We start from the raw sequence: 21,656 nt of genomic DNA on the forward strand, positions 1-21,656 counted from the left end.
TTTTGTGGTATACGGGCCTCCCTCTGCTGTGGCCTCTCCCGTTGTGGAGCACAGGCTCCGGACGCGCAGGCCCAGCGGCCATGGCCCACGGGCCCAGCCGCTCCGCGGCATGTGGGATCCTCCCATACCGGGTCGCGAACCCGGTTCCCCTGCATTGGCAGGCGGACGCGCAACCACCGCGCCACCAGGGAAGCCCGAGTATGTTTAAACATATGTTCAGATGCACGAGGGTAGGGGAGATTATGTACAGCTCTATTCTAAGACTACCAGGGAGAATATCAGGGCTGGGAGACCTAGTACTAATTTGTACTCTGCTGCTAATTGGTAGCACTAATTTGAGAGGTCATGTGGAGTAGGACCCAACAGATGGTGCTGCTATTAAATATTCATATACTTACGAATCTTCGGTCTATGGGTCGTTTGACATTTATTGGGTTCAGTGCCATATCAGGCAATATAGCTGCAATGAGCTCCCCAGATATATCTCCTGCAGCTATTGTCCCGAGCCAGTCGGATCCTGAAAGACTCTAATAGAAAGAGAGAGATATTTTTCATTCATTCATTCACTCATATTTATTCAGTTCTGTGAACTGGTAACAACTTCACAGTCTGAGGGGGGAGAGACATATTCGCACAAACAAATATGAGTTTATCATAACCCATATCCCTGAAGATACAATTACCACACACCTATCTTCTCCTTTTATCCAAAACTACTGCCTCTGGGACTTCCCCAGTGGTAAAGAATCCGCCTACCAATACGGGGGACGTGGGTCCGATCTCTGGTCAGGGAACTAAGATCCCACATGGCGCGGGGCAACTAAGCCAACGTGCGCCACAACTACTGAGCTCGCGCGCCTCAACTAGAGCTCATTTGCCACAAACTACAGAGCCCACGTGCCCTGGAGCCTGCGCACCACAATTAGAGAAGGGAAAACCTGCATGCCACAACTAGAGAGAAGCGCACGAGCCACAACGGAAAAGATCCCACATGCCTCTGAAGATCCTGCGTGTCGCAACTAAGACCCGACGCAGCCAAAAAGAATAAAATAAATTTAAAAATATTAAAACAAAACAAACAAACCAACCAAAAAAACCACTACTGCCTCTTTCTAACCACCACTAGGTGAGTAAAGGAAACGTTTTCCTGTGTAATGAAGGTTTGGAAGAAAGAGGCTCACCCAGACAGTGCCTTTTCGAGGAGCAGTGAAGTAGGCCTTGAAACCAAGGTAACCAGCATCAATATAATGAATTCCACAGAGTCCATAACTGTAAGAGAAAGAGAAAAGAAAACCTTCCTTTTTCTAAGATTAGATTCATTTATTCCCCCACAATTCAAACTCTCTCAGTGAAACAACCCTCAACCCTCCTCTCCCCACAACCATCTGGCACAGTGCACCCCAACCCTTAGGGCCTGTCCCCAGAGCTCCTCCTCTCTCCATCCTGCCGTACGAGGCATAGCAGTTGTCCTGAGCCACAGTGACACCATTGTAGGGGAGCAGCCAGGCCAGCTCTGTACTCAAGAAGCGCTTGATAGAGTTTATTGGTTCATAAGGTCGTCGAAGGTCCCAGAATTTGATTTTCCGGTCGCTCCCTGCAGAGACTAGGAAATGACTGTGGAAAGATGGGAGAAGAGGGAGAGGATCAAATCTGAACAAGCCTGGAAGAGTCAGGCTGTCCCAGTCTTCACCTCCCACCTCCACAACTCTCCTACTCGATACCTGTTAGCTTTGCACCATTGAAGGGTACGCACAGCCTGGTCATGGGCTAGGAAACACTGGAAGGGGTAGAGCTTCAAGGAGCCATCAGAGAGCCGTATCCGCTGCAGAGGAGAGTTCGTGGGAAGGTTCCAGAAAACCACCATGCCTGAGGTAGGGACAGAATGCGTAGGTATTAGAGCCAGGTTCTCCCTTCTTGTTCTAATTCCTTTCTCTGGCTCCTAGGATCTATGTCTTCTACTCTCAGACCTGATGCCTTATGAAAGGCTATAGAGATCATGATTAGCTAGCCAACAGTCCCTCCATAGTTTAAAGACTCAACCCGATATTTTTAGTTCCAATTCTCATCAACATAAAAGTAATAGCTTAGTCTGAGATCTGCAGTTGAAAGATAGGTTGAATGAACCCAGTGTCCTCTACTCCCTACTAAATAAAAATAAAGGGATTTTTTAAAAAGCATAAACTTTCCAGGACAAGGGTTGGCAAACTACAGCCCATGGGCCAAATACAGCTTGCTGCCTATTTTGGTAAATAAGTTTGACTGGAACACAATCACACGCATTTGCTTACCTAAGGTCTGTGGCTGCTCTCACTTTATAATTGCAGAGTTGAAGAGTTCCAACAATGGCCAAACAGCCCACAAAGCATAAAATACTCACTATCTGAACCTTAAGAGAAATGTTTGCCAACTCTGCTCTAAGGCAAAGAGAACAGGCAAGGAGCCAAAAGCAACAAAACGTAGAGGAATAGAAAACAAATGGACACATAGAAACTAACTCAGCTGATCCAAAACAAGCTGACCCCTGACCAGGCTGGCAGAGGACAAGGTAATCAAAAGTATAACTTTGATAAAAGTGAAAGACAAATTAAAGAACAATAAGAATTTAATAAACAAAAGTGGGGGGAAGCGGGACTTCCCTGGTGGTGCAGTGGTTAAGAATCCACCTGCCAGGGGGCTTCCCTGGTGGCGCAGTGGTTGAGAGTCCGCCTGCCGATGCAGGGGACGCGGGTTCGTGCCCCGGTCCGGGAAGATCCCACATGCCGCGATCTGCCCGCCAATGCAGGGGACACGGGTTCGAGCCCTGGTCCGGGAAGATCCCACATGCCACACAGCAACTAAGCCTGTTAGCCACAACTACTGAGCCCACATGCCTAGAGCCTGTGTTCCATAATAAGAGAAGCCACCGCAATGAGAAGCCCGCGCACCGAAACAGAGTAGCCCCCGCTTGCCGCAACTAGAGAAAGCCCGCGCACAGCAACGAAGACCCAACACAGCCAATAAATAAATAAATTAATTAATTTTAAAAAAAAGTTGGGGGAAGCATGTGAAGCTAAAACCCCTTTTATACATAAACTCAGGAAATGTAGCATCTATGAGCCTTTTTGAAAAAACTTGACAGTGAATTACAACTAAGCAATGTAAGTAATTCGGCAATGGAGGGGGAGACCAAGATGAAAGGACTGGTGGAGACAGGCAATCATTTTCAATATAGAGTTAAGATTAAGTAACTCTGGGAATTAAGATAGCAAAACAGCACTGAGTATCACATACCTTGACAGTGTAAGAACAAGACCACCAAAAGAAACACAATTAGGAGATTGTGAGAAGGATGACAGGAAGCAGTGTTAAGAGTGCTAATTTCCTTATCACCCTAGCAGAAGGTCTACTGGTGTGTCTAAAAGTGAAAGTGTCATTTAAAAACAATAACAACCTAATAATGCCAATTACTTAAATGTTATTTATAATTTTTTACTTTTTTCCTTTTTAATCTTAAAAGTATCTTATGGAACTAATCTCTCTGTGGTGAAGGAACATTTATTGGGAGCTTAGCTAATTTTTCAGTTTCACTTGCCTTTTCCTTCCATAAAATTAAAGTATAATTAAACTTAATACCTTTTAATTTAAAATAGTATCTAGAGTATGATCCCATTTTTACAGAATTCTTTCTCTCTCCATCTAATCTTTTTATCTTTATCCATGCATAGAGAGCAGCATGAAATGATGTTTATCTACTCAATTATTTCTTTCTGAGTAGAAAAATTCTAGTGACTTTTTTTCTCTTCTTTGTATTTTTTTACATTTCATGAATAGTCATATAATGTCGAACGAACACTGAATCAAAAAGGAAAAAACAACAGAAAAACAAGCATATATAAAAGTTTAAAGAGCGGAAGCTCCTTATGTTCTGCTTTGCTTTTCACCATTATAATATCCAGCAGCCAGGTGGTGGTGGGGTCGGGTGGGCATCCAAGCCAGGCTAAGGCACTGACCACACTCAGAGGGGTCTGACGCTTGCATAGACCCCACCTGAAGGGTTGCCACACATTGGACCTGCAGGGACAGGAGAGACAAAGCTAGGGTTAGGGATAACTACTGTTTGGAACAAAGGCTCCAATCCTTGTTTAATCCAGCAGAAGGTGGGAGATATTTCAGGTGGAAGGAGACTCGCCGTGGAATCAGTAAGGGAGGCTCAAGAAGATGGAGCCTTGGCTAAGGCAGCAGGTTCCTCACTCACCTTATAGATGGCAGGCTTCACTGCATCTGTGAGGGAAGAAGAGCAGTAACTGACACTCTGCACCCAGAGGACTGAGGTCCTAATCAGGCCTTGCTCTTAGACCAGCACCCCCGGCCCTTTGAACCATGCCCTTCCCTCACACTCTCTCTCTTCACCATCAAATGTATGAACTTGCCTCTATCTGCCCCCAGATTCTCCTTTCCTCCTGCTCTAGCTGATATTGCCCTTCCTCCTATCAGAATGGCTAATCCCTCCACTCGGCTCTCTTCTCATCCCCTCCTTTTCATGGCTCACTTGGTTACCCTCCCCTTCTCCTGCCCTGTCCACTTTCTCTCTCCCTATTGGGTCACTCTCATACGCACATGTAAACATGCACTCTTGTCTTCTATCTAAATCAAACGAACAAACCAAAGCCTTCCTTTACCCATTATTCTTTTTTTTTTTTTTTTTGGCCACGCCACGCAGCATGTGGGATCTCAGTTCCCTGACCAGGGATTGAACCCACGCCCCTGCATTGGAAGCATGGAGTCTTAACCACTGGACTACCAGGAAAGTACCCCTTTACCCCTTTTTCACCTCCAGCCACCGCCCTCATTTATATGATCCCCTTCACAGCCAAACTTCCTGAAAGAATTGTCTATACATTTCTGTCTTCACTTCCTCACCTCCCACTCCCTCCTCAACCCACTCCTAATACCAGACCAGCGAACAGGGGATTTCTCAGGGTTCAAACCTAGGTGCCCTCTTCTTTAATTACTCAGTGCTGTTGAATAACAAATAAATTCAACCAAATAGGAGCTGCATTTCCCTGCCCCTTCCTCTTTGTGTTCACCTTCACAAAGGTGAATATAGAGGGAGAACTCTATATTCTCTCCCTCTCTTCACAACAAAGAGAGTGTGTTTACGTGTATGTGTGGTGGTGAGGGCAGGAGAGGTGGAGGACAGGATCTGGGGAGGAAGAGGAATATGGCAGGGGAGACAAGCCCCAGGCGCAAGCCTCAGACTTCAGCAGCTCTTTACACAGCCAATTAACTGTGGTAACAAGAGGGGGAAGACCTGAGAGCACAGGAGAGCAAGGAAGGCGGGGAGATAAAAGGTAATGTGCTCAAAGAGGGCAGTTACAAGACTGCAAAAGAGAGGACTGCATGCAGGCTGCCAAAGAGAGAGGTCAACAACACCACGTGTGAAGTCAGAATGGGAGAAGTGACTCGGTAAGGCTTTGTACTGGAGAGACTGGGCCTGGAGGAGTTTCAGGCGAGACAGACAGGCCCTGCTAAGCTCTGGCCACAACTCCAGCAGCCCCATTCTCCTTGCTGTGCTACTCACCTAGGGGCTGCTGAGCCAGCAGGGCCTCAGGATGGGGCAGACTGAACAGCAGCACCTTCCCGTCTGAGCAGGCAAGAGCCAGGAGACCCAACCGAGGCAAGAGAGGAGCCTAGAGGGTGAGACCAGATCTGCACTGAGGCTTGCTGCCTTCAGGCACCTTTCAGAAAACTTTTCAGGTTCTGGTCCCTGAAAATATGATATGGAGTTGCTGGAAAAACTCCACCCACCACTCTCTAACCTCCCTCCCTCCAACTCTGGGAAGACCCAGGGCCCCTTGGTCCTGGCTCTTGAGTCCTAGGGCCATCCCACAATCAACTGGGAGGTACCTTCCGAGGGGTGCCTGGAAGTTCCCACGCTCCACTGGGGCAGAACTTGAGGTCCCAGATGCAGCCGTGGTCACAAGCAATCCCATAGACAAAGTGGGCTCTGTTGCCAGGACTGAGGAGAGAAAGCATGTGGGGAGAATGGGTGGGAAGGAGGGGCCTGGAGCTGCCAGAGCCTGCACTCCCCTTATCTCAACCCAATCCGAGCCTTGCCCCCTTCCGCTGCCCAGCCCCATCCTTCTCTCCTCCTCAACCACCCTCCAATGGCAGTGTCCCAGCCCCACCTCACCAGCTTTCTTGCTGCAAGGTCCCAAGGTCCCAGAGCTGGAGCAGCCCAGGGCCCGAATAAAGCTGGCTCAGTGCGTGTGTCTCATTCATGTCAGGGCTGGAGAAAAGAGCCACATACTGCGAGGCTGCTGCCCCCTCTGGCACTGGGCACCAGTCCAGAGCCCAGAGCGGTCCCCCCGTAAAGAAAGACACATCCAAGCGCTCTGGGTGTGCTGTGATAGAGCTAAATCTAGAGAAAAGTCAAAGATGGGATGAAAAAAAGAGTTAATAAAAGGTAGTAAGGACTTCAGTAGGTGAATGGATAAATAAACTGTAATACACCCAGACAATGGAATATTATTTCACACTAAAAAGAAATGAGCCATCAAGCCATGAAAAGACATGGAGGGACCTTAAATGCACATTACTAAGTGAAAGCAGCCCACCTGAAAAGGCTATATACTGTATGATTCTAACTATAAGATATTCTGGAAAAGGTAAAACTATGGAGATAGTAAAATGATCAGTGATAACCAGAGGTGGGGGAGGTGGAGGATGAATAGGCAGAACTGAGTGTCTTTAGGGCAGTGAAAATACTCTGTATGATACCATATTGATGGATACATGTCATTATACATTTGTCCAAACCCACAGAATGTACAACACTAAGAGTGCACCCAAAGGTAAACTATGGACTTTGAGCTATTATGATGTGTCAGTGTAGGTTCATCAACTGTAACAAACGTGCCACTCCGGTGAGGGATGTTGATAATGGGGGAGGCTGTGCATGTGGGGGGCAGGGAGTATATGGGAAAAAACCTCTCAATCTTGCTGTGAACCTAAAACTGCTCTTAAAAAAGAAAAAAAAAAAAAAAGTAATGCGAACAGAATGGAAGCTCCACCTGGAGCTCCTGTGAACTGACTTAAGCAAGCACCAGAACATCAGTCACAGTCTACAAGTGAAACCAGTCCTAGCCACCATTTGTATTTTCCTCCTTTCCTTCCCAAAGTCTGTCTAGTCCTAGGCTTACCTTCAAAGATGACAGGTTGTGCATTCTGGTTTACCACAGTGTTCTCTCTAGGGCCAGTTTGTCTAGGTCTATCGGAGTAGATGTGACCTTGAAAACTGGTTTTACCCTCAACCTCCCTAGGCTCCCTCAGTCTGGCCAGCAGCAATAAGCACTGCAAATCGAGGGGGCTGACCAGATCTAGCCAGTGCTCCTACCCTTGGGACCAATTGGACCAGCATTAAGGGAAGAACAGGGCCAATCTATCATCCCTTTCAACATCCATTTTTCATTTATCTGTCTCCCAGAATCAGAAAAAGAGGTGCAATCGTCACCTGTTTATTCGGTAGAGCGTGCCATCTTCAGGAAGTCCTTCACGTTGTACAGAAAACAGTGGCGACTTCTCCTCCTGGGGCAGATAGTGAGCTGCCTCACTGGGGGAGGACAAAGGGAATAGCCTAAATTTGGAAAAGTTTCATCCATCCTGGGATTCCCATTATAAATCTAGAGTCCTCTGTTACCCTTCTGTCTCCAGTGGTGTCACCCCCTCCTAGATTTCAAAGCTGTTTCTTCAACTTACAGTTCAGATAACAATTGCCACTTCCAGGCTAAAGGAATCCATTCCGCAAACTCCCAGTATGAATGCTTCTGTTCTCGGCTGGAGAAACAGAAGCATCATGAATGAAGGAAGAGAGAAATTCTAGAGCAGCGCTGCCCAATAGAAGCAGTGCTGCCCAGTAGCAGCTCCCAATGATGGGAGCGATCTATTATCTGTGTTGTGTAACACACTAGCCGCCAGCTGCAAGTAGCTACTGGGCACTTGAAATGTGGCTAGTGCAACTGAGAAACTGGACTTTTAATTATATGTAATTAATTGAAAATGAAATTTAAATGGCTTCATGCAGCTAGTGGCTACCGTATTGGACAGCATAGCTCAAGGGCTCTTGCCTTGGACTTCCTTGGTGGCACAGTGGTAAAGAATCCGCCTGCCAATGCAGGGGACATGGGTTCGATCCCTGGCCTGGGAAGATCCCACATGCCGCGAAGCAACAAAGCCCATGCGCCACAACTACTGAGCCTATGCTCTAGAGCCTGCGAGCCACAACTAATGAGCCCGCGTGCCACAACTACTGAAGCCCACGTGCCTAGAGCCCGTGCTCCACAAGAGAAGCCACCGCAAGAGAAGCCCGCGCACCGCAACGAAGAGTAGCCCCTGCTCGCCACAACTAGAGAAAGCCCGTGCAGCAACGAAGACCCAAGGCAACCAAAAAATAAAATACAATAAAATTTTTTAAAAAAAGAGCTCTTGCCTTTGGAGCAGTGCCTTTTAGTTATGAATGTCTTCACAGTGTTCTACCCTGCGAGTGCCTTCCGCCCTTCCCACAGCCCCACTGCTAGATGGTCCTTTGCCCTCCTCCACCACCCTTTCATCCCCAGCCCCCGTTCCCCAAGTCTCACAGGTCCTTGGTAAGATGAAGGCACTTCCAAACAGGAGCCATGATGTGATTTGGTAAGCCATTGGGAGCCACTCCCCGGCAGTGTGGCTTCTGCTTCTGAGGATCAAATTGAAGAAAGTGTAAGGGAGAGAATCTTATAAGCTTGAGAAAGTCCCCAGGAGACCGCTTTCCCAACTTTTACTTTTCTTGGCATTACTTCCTCTCCAACCTTTTACCTATCAGCATCTTAAAAGATTTGTATCTCAACCATTACAATGACTTCTTCATCTTCTGCTCTTATTCCTCCATCAAAACCGCAAAACCTGCTGTTTTCTGTTCATCTTCCTTGGCGTGCCTCCATGGCACTTGATTCAGAGGACTCCTTTTGCTTCTTGAAACTCCTCCCCTATGGGGTAGTCTCTCCTTATTCCTCCCACGTCTCTAATATTCCTTCGCAGGCTCTCCCTCCTCTGATCCATTTGGTCAGTGACGGTATTTCCCAGAGTCCCTCTGTCTCCTCAGCCCTCAATACACATACTCCTGGTAATTTCATCCTATGTCTCATGGCTTTGACCACCATTTTAATGCCTGATTATCAAGTCTGCATCTTAGTAAATGTAAACTTTACTCAGTCTCAACTTTTCTACCAATTCTAGACTCAGTGTGGTGCTGAGCCATATTAGAGCCTGAGGCAAAAGGGAATATCAATTATACGGTTCCTATCTTTATTTAAATTTTTGATATTTTCTTCACCATAGATTTGTTGCATTAATTTTGATTTTTAAAATGTTGCATTGAGATATTTATATTGATTACTGGGGGTTTTGGTGCTCCCTTAAATGTTGCATCTGGGAGAAGTAAGGCACTGGTCCCATATATCTGACTGGCAAAGAGACGTCTCCAGAAGGATGGCCCTTGATCTACCAGCACCTCCAACTCAACATGTCAGAAAGTAAACTCATCACCTCGCCTGCCCACCCTCCCCCCCGTGTCCCCCACTCTTCTGTGTTCCCAAGTTCAGTGTATGAGAGCACCATCAAAGCTGGAAACTCTTACTCCTTCCTCTCCTTCAACTCCCAACTGCTATTAATTATCTTATATATCTCTTTTATCTGCCTCCCCGTCTTCTCTTCCTTCACTGCTTACTTTAGGCCCTTACTAACTCTGGAGAACTGGAGAACTGAAGCTGTCTTCTTTATTGTCAACTGCAAATTAATCTATTTTCCTAACTGATCATGTTATTTTTCTACCTAAAAACCTCTGTTGGGGCTTCCCTGGTGGCGCAGTGCTTGAGAGTCCGCCTGCCGATGCAAGGGACACGGGTTCATGCCCCGGTCCGGGAGGATCCCACATGCCGCGGAGTGGCTGAGCCCGTGAGCCATGGCCGCTGAGCCTGCGCGTCTGGAGCCTGTGCTCCGCAACGGGAGAGGCCACAACAGTGAGAGGCCCGCGTACCACACACACACACACAAAAACCAAACCTCTGTTGTATAGAATTTCTGTTTGGGAATGACAAAAGTTTTGGAAATGGATAGTGGTGATGGTTACACTACATTGTGAATGCACTGAATGCCAATGAATTACACATTTTAAAATGATAAATTTTGTTTTATCTATTTTACCATAATTGAACAAACACACACACACACACACACACACACACACACACACACACACACACACACACACACACACCCTTTGTTGGCTCCTATCAATTTTAGTCCTTTCATCCTCTCTAGTGTAATCTTCCCCACCACTTTACCCCAGGCCCTATGCTGCAGCCACAACCAATTTCTGGGAAAACCATCCTCTCTGGCAAACTTCTATTCCTTTCAAGACCTAGCTCAAGTATCATTTCTCCATGAAGTCCAAGCAGTTAATTATCCTTCCTCTATATGCCTAAAGCATACTGTTCACTCCTGATGCAGCACTTATTACACTGTGAGCTTTGTAAAGCAGGACCTTGTCTTATTCATGCTTGTGTTTCCTAGCATAGAGTAGATGCTCAACATATGAACGAATAATCTTGTTTAGTTACACCTGCAGCCCCTACAGTCTCAACTGTGTTTGAAGTTGCTCTTTTTTCCTTTTACCTGTTTTGGCCATCCTAGTTACTAGGCCAAAGCTTTCCTTCCAGGCATCCTGCTGACCCTCTAATAATCCTGCTATCCCCATTCACTTTGTCTATTCAGGTTACCCCTGAAGTGGATCCTCGTGCGGTGCTTCGGGGCACTGTAGGCTCAGGGTCAGATGAGCTCTCGCTTGGGGCCTCACTTTCTTCTCCATCGTCAGCCTCAACCTGGAGAACGAAGTCTTCGTCCCGTGCGGTGTCATCCTCTTCTTCTCCATAATGACAGGCTGCTTGCTGCTGGCTCTTCTTGGGTTTGGTGGGGCTGCTCACCTTGGGGCTCTCAGGACAGGACACTGGAGCAGGCAGGGCTGTTGAGAGCTCTTCAGCCAGTTCCTGAAGATACAGAAGTGCCCTGTAGGATAGGGCAGAGTCAGAGCAATACTCACAGACACTTAACTGAGAGCCCACTTTGCCCGACACTTGGCTGATTCTTATCTCACTAGATCCTCCCAGTGACCATGTGAAGTGGCTATTAATTTCCCTTCCCCTTTGATAGATGTAGAAACAGAAATCCAGGAAAGTTAAGTGACTTGGCCAAGATGATTCAGATCACATATGTGGAATCTGAACCCAGGTCTTCTGACTCCAAGTCTAAAGCACTTTTCACTCTACCACAGTCAGAGATCATTGAGGGCAAAGGGAAAGAATGGAAGGGCACATATATACTGACACATACTGGGCAGTAAAATTGCAATGGAGACTTGGAGGACATTGTGAAAAATGCGATAGGATATGAGGTACAGAAAGGAACCTCCCAGATAGACAAATTTAACCACAGATAAAATTGCTGTGGTAAGAGCTAGAAGATTCCTCAAGTCCCCAGAACCCAGACACCACCCCTGCTTACCTGACACCTCATCACAGTCCACTCATCTCTCCAGCATCTGCCCCACCCTCATCCCTTCCCCCAGCCCCCCTCCACCAAGCTGTGCCCCGAAATCCTTACACTTGGGCAGCCCTTCGGCGGGGTCGTTCCCCAGGAGGGGTCTCAAAGTCCTCAGGGGGCCTCTTTGGATGTGGAGACTCTGGCTGATCTAGGCCTTTTGACAACTTCAGCAGTAGCAGATCTGCCTTGGACTTTCGACCTCGTTTCTTAGGCATGGGGGTGGACAGAGGGTTGGATTGATCTAAGAGACCAGGAACCCGAGGGGCTGATGGAGAATTAGGCTGCTGGGGCCTTTTGGGGCCTTTCCGTGTCCTACCACCTCTCTTCGGGCCAGGCTTTGAGGCCCTAGGCTTTGGGACCTTTGACATCTCTGAAGAAAGATCTGTAGAGAAGAATATGGGTCTGTGAGATGGGACCAGAGCTCAAGCCTCTTTGGAACAGATTACACCATACCCAGGTTTGTAAGGTCCTATGAGCTCAACCTGCTCTCGTTCATCTTAAGCTGAGCATAGGGAGGTAAAAAGCTGAAAGGTCAGGGACATACCTTGCTGTTCCAGTCTGGAGAGGGTTTCCTGTTCTGGAGGGAGCCTCCTCTCATCAAGAGAATCCTCAAATCCAGGCAAAGGGGTAGGTAATGACGTCTCTATGGAAGCCTCCACACTGGTTGTTTCTGAAGAGGCCTTGACATCAAGCTGGTTTAGCACCTCTTGTCCAGGAGAGTCTACCACAGTCATGTTCCCCACGGGGCCGGCCTCCTCCAGAGCAACACAGCCGACCCCGTAGGGATCCATCAGCACCCCCTAAAATGGCTGCGCCTGCATATAAGAAACATACAAGTGAGTAGAAGGTAAAAGCTATTTGCACTGGCTCAGATTTTTCTACTTTCCTGTCTTTCTCTTCTCACAACCATTTCTCCAACCTCCCCCCACCTTCCCCACCAACCAGAAACCCAAGCTCTCTGATCATTCATTCATTCAGCAATAATTACTAAGCATCTTCTATATGTCAGGCACTATTCTAGGAACTGGTAACATGACAATAAGCAAGACAGACAAGGTCTCTGACCTCACGGAACTCACATGTTAGTGGAGCTGACAATAAACAAACAAACAACAATAAAGCTACCATTTATTAAATGCTTACTATGTGCCAAGTATTGTACTAAGTGCTTTATTTAGATGATTTAAAGTGAGTGAACAATTATTTAACTCCTCTCCCTGAAACCCAATGAAATGAATCATCCCCTCCCCTTCAAAAAAAAAAGAAAAAGAGAGAGAGAGAGAGAGAGAAAATCACCTGTTATAAATGTAGGAAAGGGCCACAAGTTTCTAGAATAGACTATAAAGAATAGCTGCCAGATACTATAAAGTTTACATCAAATTGAAGGAGGACAGGATGACTAGATCTGACATCCATCTTTGTGAATACTAGTCAAGGTACAGATTTATTTAAGAATAAGTAATTCTCTAGTGTCCTGCTAGCAATCTTTCAGCTGGATGGGGGAGGTGGTAGCCTATGAGACAATTAAGGAACATCCTACTACATTAAGAGACCATTTCCACACTGAAGAATAGACTAAAAAATGGTCATGAATCTTCATTTTCTTCAAACCCAGGAAACCAGCTGTGCAACCATGGACCAAAGTAAACTGACAGAGATAAACAATACACTGACTACCAAACCAAAAACCTGAGCAGCATAGAACTCTGCAAGGGCCCAGTTTTTGGCCAGAATAACCTACTTGTCTGTAACAAAAGGGAAGAAATAGCTCAGATCCTAGGAGGAACCCCTCCATAGGTCTATATATGTCTTAAGGATAAAGAACTCATCAGCCTCAGTGGAAAAGTGTGCTAATACAAATACCACAAGAAATATCATACAAATTAAAGTTTCCAACTGTCTCTCTTGAGGAAGCTACAGTCTATCATTATAAACTATAACAATAGCCAACTCTTTAACTCAGGCGCTAAGGATACATTATAACATCATATGCTAGGGATATAATATAACACTACCAAGGTAAATAGAGGTCAGTGAGAATCCACCTACATTGTTCTCTGGTAAACAGCAAACCCTGAGAGAACTACTCCATTCAAAATTAGTAATAAGCAAAAAGGATCCAATGGGACCTATGCATAGTTACTATGGAAAGAATAAAAAGGACACAAATGAAAAAGGTGAAAAGTACCCTTTCAAAGAAAGTCTCCAGAAAACAAGAAGTTTTCCAACAAAAGCTTCTATTCTTTCAAAAAAGCCAAAGAGACTGTGGAATCCAAGATTTAAGAGACCAAAGAAGAGATAAAACAATGGCAAGGCCAAAAAAAATGAGCTGGCAGTCATAGGGAAAGAAACTGAGTAAAAGAATAAAATCAAAGAAATGAAAACCAGAGAAGCAAAATGCTGAAACTATACATACTACTGAAAAGACAATCAGTGATATGAAAGACATGTTTGAAAAAAAACCACACAGGTTGTACAGAGATAAAAGTGATTAGTGAGAAGATGATATGGGTGAAAAGAGAAAGTGGGAAGCCAACATATGAATAATTGATGTTCCTGAAGAAGAGAGAAGAAAAATGCAAACAGAAAAAAAAAATGTTCAAAGACCTAACAAAAGAAAATTTCCTGAAATGAAAACTTAGAAATGCGTACTTTCCTAACATAAAGGAAGATCTCAGTCTATAGATTAAAAGGGCTTATGGTGCAAAAGGGAGACAAAAATCAATAAATACTCATCAAGACCAAGAAATACAAGTGAAGATACTAAATTTCTCCTACAAAGAGAAAAAAAAAATCAGGTCAGCCTCAAGAGTTCTCAGAAACATTTGATGCCAGAAGATAAAGAAACATTAAAAGGATCAAGAGAATTCTTTACTTAACTGTCATTCATGTAAAGGTAATGGGATGACATTCTAAATATGCAAGTTTCTAAAAAAATCCACTTGAAGACCTAATTTAGCCAATGAAAGATAAATCAATATAAAGCACTTTCTAATGGAGAAGTTGTGTTATTAAAAGGCTGGCAGTAAGGATTTAACCCAGTGACACATCATTAACTGTGGTAACTACAGGTATAAAACAGACTATAAATTAAAAATTTCAATGCCCCACAATGTAAAAATACCAATATTCTGACTGTAGTAGATTGGGGCAAAAGAAGAAGTTCTTAATTTTGCTTCTAAGGTTGACAAATTGAAAAATATAGGTTTACTAATCCATTTTTTGGGGGGGGATGGCACCGTGTGGCTTACGGGATCTCAGTTCCTGGACCAGGGATTGAACCCCAGCCATGGCAGTGAAAACCTGGAATCCTAACAACTAGGCCACCAGGGAACTCCCTACTAATACCATTTAGATGTTTAATAGAACTAAAAACAGTATACTATATTGCTTCCAAAATACCCAATAGGGCTAAGAAACGGAAGGAATTTTTTAAAAGACCACATAATAAAAGATCATTAAAAATAATGGAAAAACACACACACAAAGAAAAAAGAAAAAAAACAACACAAGGGTGACAGAAACAAGATAAATAAAAGGGATTTATTACAGGGTATTAAATGGTTCACATAAGTGGTTCTCAAAGGGTGGTCCCAGAACTGGCACATCACTTGTTAGTCAGTTAAGTGCAAACTTCCAGTCCTATCCCAGACCTACTGAATCAGAAATTCTGGGATGGGGCCAGCACTTCATGTTATAGCAAGCCTTTCAGGTGATTCTGATACGTACTCAAGTTTGAAAACGACTTGCATAGAGGATCACTGGAAGGGTTGGGGAAAAAATGTTTAGGAACAAGTACTTGTCAAATTGAGAAGTTGCTTACAGCTGCTGGTTCAAGAACCACATGGCTTCTCCTCTGCCATGGTGGGGAGCCAGATGCTGGATCAAGAAGCCCCTTGTTTATGGAGCCACCGCCGGATGGCTCCATAAACAAGCTGCCTCTGCAATAATCAGAAAGTGACCAACTGAAGAAGACTCTTCTCTGGCTCCCAGATCCAGAGCCATATGACTGCCACAATCTGCAACAGCAAAATGCATGCCTTTTGGCCTGCCTCCTCTCTAAACTCAAGTCCAAATTTGAGTTCTTCAAGAGCACATTTGATTGGCAAGGCCTAAATCATACTCAGAATCTTGGATGGAAAAATTCCGGGAAATGAAACTTCTAGCTTTCCAGGCTCTCAAAGGGAGGGTGCTCATTCTCTCATATCCCACTTACCCCAGGGTAGAAAGTAGGATCAGTGTTTTCTCAATTCCTCTCCAGTGTCAATTCTTGACCAATAGTCTTCCCCATCTTGTAAAAACCTTGTTCCTTCAAGCTCATAACATTTAGGTAAATCACTGCTAGTCACTCCACTGTCACACCTGAACCTTGTCAGCATATAAAACCTTTTAATCTCTAAAATCACTAAGACATCCAATCAGAACCTCCCATCATTACAGCTAGATTGCTCAATTACTATCACTATATCTATTCTTTAACCATATTAATTAATCCACTGATCTCTCCAATTTCTCCCTATGTAAGCCACATACCATCTAGTTTAGACTCCTTTATTTTAATCAGACTCTTGTTGATATTTCAAACTTCCTTTCTTTTTGTCTTTTTGTTCCATAGGCCTGGCAAAATTCAAGCCTGGATGAACCAATCACCCATCTTCTCCATGGGAGCATCTAAGCTAGTTGAGCGCTAGCGCAATCACACGTTCTCTCTAATCAGCTCCCATACCCTCTCTCGTCCAGTGTCTGATCCCCTCGTCCTCAGCAGATAACTTAGCCTCAGATTTCTGGAACAATCAAAACCCATACTTCAATTTCTTGTCAGATAACCTAACACTCCCTGCCTCTGAGCCCCTCATCCACTTTCTAAAGCCAAACTTTCCACTTGTGTTCTAGCCCCATGCCCCCTCCTGCCCCACCCAAAGAAACTGAAGATGTTTATCCTTTTCCTTTCCACTGGCTCCTTCTAAACAGAATTTAACGGGAATTCCCTAGTGGTCCAGTGGTTAGGGCTCTGTGCTTCCACCGCAGGGGGCACAGGTTCAACCCCTAGTGGAGGAACTAAGATCCCACATGCTGTATGGTACGCCACCCCACCCCCGCCGAAATAAATAAAATATGTGCCTCTCCAAAATAAATAAATAAAATAAAAATTTAAAAATAAACAACATTGAACTATTTTTTAATTTTCATCTTAACACAAATACAACTATCCTTCAACCCACAGTTCTCCAACTAATATCCTCCTGCCCCTCACAGTAACTTTAAGAGTTGTCTGCCCTTGATGTTTTAATTACCCTGCTGCATCCTAACTAGGATGTTGCCCTCAACTCATCACTGAAGCTAAAGTGATCAATAACTGTTGTGTCAATTAGTGCAATAAACTCTTCTCAGTCTCGTTTAACTTGACCTCTCAGAAGCACCAAGGCTCCTTACCACTTGTTTCTTGACACATTCTCTTTTCTTGAGAAGCAATTCAAGTCCAGTAACCTTCCAGATGTTTACAAAATTTCCTGTCTTTTACAGTTGTCTTACACCTATTTGGTAGCTTTTTTGCTTGTTTGCAAACTCACCACTTTTGTCTCTCCAAAGTATTCAGTTTAGTTTGCTTTCTTTTCTTTTTTAGAATTGTTTTTATAAAATCTTTAGTTGATACAAAATACTTATAAATAAGTGTAAAATATAAAGAATAACAATAAGACACCTGTATATCTGCCATGTTTCAACTTACTTTTAATAGAAACAGTAACTCTTACATACCCAAACTTCCTTAAAATTTAAATATATGTCACAATTATATAAACATAGTGACAAATCAACTGGTATTAAAAATGTTTGAACCAATAAAATGACTCTTGCCAAGCATTCAGTTCAGCTAGTTAGAGTGACTAGGTCTATAGGAAAAAAACCTACAGGCTTCGAGAATTCAGTGTGCCATGGGCATCAGTAAAGTATGCTTTACACAGGAAATGGAGAATGTCAGTTAACAGAGGGAGCTAGTTAAATGGAATCAGTTAAGAGAATTTCTACATGTCTTAAAGATTTTTCCATATCATTTTTCCACATACATCTTTTTCATTCTTCTTAGTTACTATATGGTGTTCCATAGAATTATAGTTTATTTGGATATTTCCCATTTAATGGACAATTGGATTATAATACTATTACAAATAATATTGCAGTGAATATTCTAGTATAGATCTCTTCATTAATGAGAAATTATTTTTCTAGAATAATCATCTGAAGTGGAATTACTGTACTGGATTAAAGGGTATACACATTTCAAAATGTAATAGATACTGCCAAACAGGTCACCAAGGTGAAAATCAATTTATACTCTTACTAACTGTAAAAATGGGTACACCCATTTTACCACCCCTTGTCAATCTTTGATTTTTGCCAGTCTGATGGGTGAAAGAAATCTTCCCTACTGTATTTATTTGCATAGCCCTGATAATAATTGAGATTAGCAACTTTTTACATGTTGGACATCTATGTCTTTTATGAATTGCCGATACACATAATTTGCCCATATTTCTATAGAACAAATTGATCATTCCTTATTGATCTGTGCAGTTATTTATGTTGCAAATATTTTCTCTCTGTATCTACCTTTTAAAAAAACTTTGCTTATGTTTCTCGCTAAACTGAAGTTAAATTTTATGAGTTAAATTTCTCAGTCTTCTCCTTTATGGCTTCTGTTTGTGTCTCTTTTTTTGGGCTATGTTGCATGATGCGGGGATCTTAGTTCCCTGACCAGGGATCGAACCTGTGCCCCCTGCTGTGGAAGTGCAGAGTCCTAACCACTGGACCACCAGGGAATTCCCCTGTTTGTGTCTTCTTTTATTTTCTTCTAATAATTTTTCTAGTTTTGGATTTTACATGTAGCTCTTTAGTCCATCTGGAATTTTCTTATCATAAGAGTTACAGGTATTTACTTATTCCATATCTATCTTCCTTAAAAGTTTCATGAGATAGGGATCTTGTCTATCTGACTCACTATTGTATCTAGAACCTGGTACGTGGTAAGCACAATAATTAACCTTTGTTGATTGAACAACTAACTTCTCAAGGTACAAAAATCTCTATAAGGATTCACTTCTCATAGAAGGCATAGCATTGGTGGTTAATTTCCATTTTTGACTTCACAATGCAAATTCTGGACACAAGTAAAGGATGTTTAGTAAATGTGTACCAGAGTTTATAAAATTTTACATCTGCACCCCAACTTGTCTGGTTCCCATGCTCCTCCAAGGCTGCCAGCCTGATCTCCCCAGACTTGGAAAATGATTAGATAACACTGCTCCTCATGTATGGAGTTACTTTACACACACTGTTTGGTCTAATACATTGTTTCCCAAAGTGTTCCTATGGTACAACTGGTGGTATGCAAGATGATTTCTGAGAAACAAAAATGAACGATTTTATTTGACTAATTGTTTTTATTTTAACTTGTATATATATATATATATAAAACTATAGTCCATGAAACCCATGGTTTCATCTACATTGTTTAGATCAAGACTAAAGCACTTAAATCTTAAAATTAAATCAATTTAAAGAAAATTACTAAGAAAACAATACTACAGTTCATAAGGAGTGGCCAAAAGAGACGAAGGCACAGGAATGACAGGTTTGTGTAACAATATGTCCCTGGGGCTATAAGGCTTGGCCATACCCTGCACCCCTCTAACAAAGTGAGTTAGCACGGATGAAGCTGAAGTTACCACCTCTGCCTTCCCCAACAGAAAGCCAAGTTGCTGCGGGATAAAAGGACTAGATTGGGAAACATAACTGGCCCCTGCCTGCGCCAATGAGGTTGCAGCGCGCGGGGCACAACCCCCAGGGTTAGAAAAGCCTCACCGAGGAAGAGGCTGGAACACAGCAGAATGAAAAGACCGACCCGCTACCTCTCTAGGGGTGACCGCCTGCCCTTTCTCAGTCCTAAGCGTGGGGTAGCTTTCACCACTAGCCTGTTCGGGAAGCGAGCCCTGAGTTTCGTAAGGCTGAGAACTACGGTAGGTTCGCAGAGTCCGAGGGTTGCAATGTAGGCAGCGCCGCGGCCGGGAAACAGGATGAGGTGTTACGGACACCGCGTGGGGAAAGAAGGCGAGACCCGAGGAGAGCAGAGATGGGGGATGCAAGGTTGCCACCGTGGGTTAGGGAGGTGGGGACCACGACGGTTTCCGGAGGAGTTCAGGGGCTGGAGGTCGCGATGTTGTGCAGAGGCGGAAAAGCGGAGCCGGAGTTGGTTCCCAATATCTTAGTGCTACCGAAAAAGAAGTGGGGTGGGGGGTAGTAATCGTGGGGCCCCGCACATCCCGCTGTGGTACACTCACCCTCACCAAAGTCCTTCCGGAAGTCCAAGTTCGAAGATGGCGCCGCCTGTCTGGTCGCCGTTTTATGACGAAATCTGGTAGCTACTCTTCATTGACGTCCCCCCAGTGCACAAGGTAAACACGTGGGCTTGGTTGGGAGTTTGTGCCCCAGGACGTTTTCTATTAGACTATGTATTCCATAATGCAGTGCGGCGGGCGTACCCGAGCCCTGTCGCAGCGGGCGCAGCTCCCGGGCCTTAGCGGCGCAGGGGACGCCGCTGCACGGCCTTATGGGAGTTGCAGTGTCCCGAAGGGATGACTGACGCCTGCGCGGTGACAGTCGTCGCGCCCCCGCCGGTTCCCACGCGGCTTCTACTCGAGCCTCGAGAGTGCGAGTGCCCAGGCCTGAGTGTCGCTCCCGAGCGCGGAATCCTGGCTTTCTGTCGAGACTACCGGCCTGTGACGGGCAGCGCCGGGCTGATGTGAGAGTATTGACCTGCAGCCCCGCCGTCGAGCCGAAGACTGGGAGACAAAGGAATCCTTGCCTCGCGGGACGACTCCGGCTTCCCCCCTCAGGGCAGCCCCCAGCAGATCCAGCCACTAGTGAAGTCAAGGATGGACCCGAGACAGAAACACTGTGAAAGGGAAGAGCAGTAGAAAAGCCTAGTATGGGGACGCTCTACTCAAGTGATCCTCGGGCTTGGACCCTCCCCTTGGTCGTAGGCCTTGCCCCACTCCCTCCCTGGGAGGTAGGATGCTGGTGGAGAAAGAATGTAACAAATTTCCACCCTTTCCTGGAGGCATTTAAAGCTGTGTAAATCTCACAGGTCTCCATACACCGAATAGTGGAGTTCAGGATGTATAAACAGGAGAGGGTGGAGTAAACCAATCTTTCTCTTCCCAGATAATCTCATCTATTAAATTTCCTTGGTTACACAAAACATTTAAGAAAAGCATGGGAGAAGCTAGCTAAGATTTAAAATCTGGAGCAAGGGGACTCCCATCCCATTTGCCCTAAGTGGCCTAAAGACAAGCTAAGGCTGCGCTGTGGCTTAGGGCTGACTCCTTTCTGAGAGTGCAAAATCAGGTGCAGTCGAGGCTGCAGTTCCTCTGATAACGGGGTATCTACAATGCTTGTCCGATGGACAGCTCTCAACTTGACAACTTCAAGCATTTATTTATTTTTCTATTAAAATTTTTTTCAAGCATTTATTTCTGTAATGAACAAATCTGACTCTTCTCCATTCCTGTTGCCTCAGATTAGACTATCTTTGACTTCAACTAAAGCAAAGTCTTTTTTATACTAATAATTGTATTTATTTTGGGGATAAGACATTCACATGGCTGAAAATTCAAGATACATAGGGTATAAAGTGAAGAGTACCTTTCACCTCTTGTCTCCAGCCTCCCAGACCACATCCACCCAGGCAGTTTTCTTGTTACAGGTCCAAGATATTTTCTGTATTTATACACATGCAAATACATATATACCCCCGCCCCCCGCTTTTGTTTAACCTTTTGGCTGCGCTGCGCATGTGGAATCTAGTTCCCCGGCCAGGGAATCTTTCCCCTTTTTAATTCAAACAGCAACTACACACACTGTCCTGCACCTTACTTCTTTTGAGTGTACCTTGGAGACTATTCCATTTCTCTATATAAAAACCTTCCTTATTCTTTGTTATGATTGCTTAGTATGTAATTATATGAATGTAGTATAATTAGCCCTTATTA

General features: G+C 44.5%; 1 protein-coding gene across 2 annotated transcripts in view; it reads right to left on the reverse strand.

The window, feature by feature from the left end:
* GTF3C2 (general transcription factor IIIC subunit 2) overlaps window positions 1–20,083 on the reverse strand; it is a 21,522-nt gene extending 1,439 nt beyond the window's left edge. Inside the window, exons 1-16 of one of the 2 annotated variants that reach the window (XM_007108381.4) lie at window positions 19,947–20,083; window positions 12,155–12,425; window positions 11,671–11,992; window positions 10,791–11,076; window positions 8,616–8,710; window positions 7,738–7,815; window positions 7,493–7,591; window positions 6,173–6,400; window positions 5,887–5,998; window positions 5,561–5,669; window positions 4,235–4,260; window positions 3,921–4,050; window positions 1,722–1,866; window positions 1,453–1,614; window positions 1,182–1,269; window positions 399–527 (exon numbers count right to left, since the gene is read on the reverse strand). In XM_007108381.4, coding sequence (XP_007108443.1) covers window positions 399–527; window positions 1,182–1,269; window positions 1,453–1,614; window positions 1,722–1,866; window positions 3,921–4,050; window positions 4,235–4,260; window positions 5,561–5,669; window positions 5,887–5,998; window positions 6,173–6,400; window positions 7,493–7,591; window positions 7,738–7,815; window positions 8,616–8,710; window positions 10,791–11,076; window positions 11,671–11,992; window positions 12,155–12,401 — 2,256 coding nt within the window. In that variant the 5' untranslated portion in view covers window positions 12,402–12,425; window positions 19,947–20,083. Of the gene's footprint in view, window positions 1–398; window positions 528–1,181; window positions 1,270–1,452; window positions 1,615–1,721; window positions 1,867–3,920; window positions 4,051–4,234; window positions 4,261–5,560; window positions 5,670–5,886; window positions 5,999–6,172; window positions 6,401–7,492; window positions 7,592–7,737; window positions 7,816–8,615; window positions 8,711–10,790; window positions 11,077–11,670; window positions 11,993–12,154; window positions 15,109–19,946 lie in introns of those variants that run through there. The other variant, XM_028496634.2, reaches the window with a different exon arrangement.
* Between the last annotated feature and the right edge of the window lie 1,573 nt (window positions 20,084–21,656).

The sequence above is a fragment of the Physeter macrocephalus genome, chromosome 12 (assembly GCF_002837175.3).
Source record: "Physeter macrocephalus isolate SW-GA chromosome 12, ASM283717v5, whole genome shotgun sequence".
NCBI classification, from domain to species: domain Eukaryota; kingdom Metazoa; phylum Chordata; class Mammalia; order Artiodactyla; family Physeteridae; genus Physeter; species Physeter macrocephalus.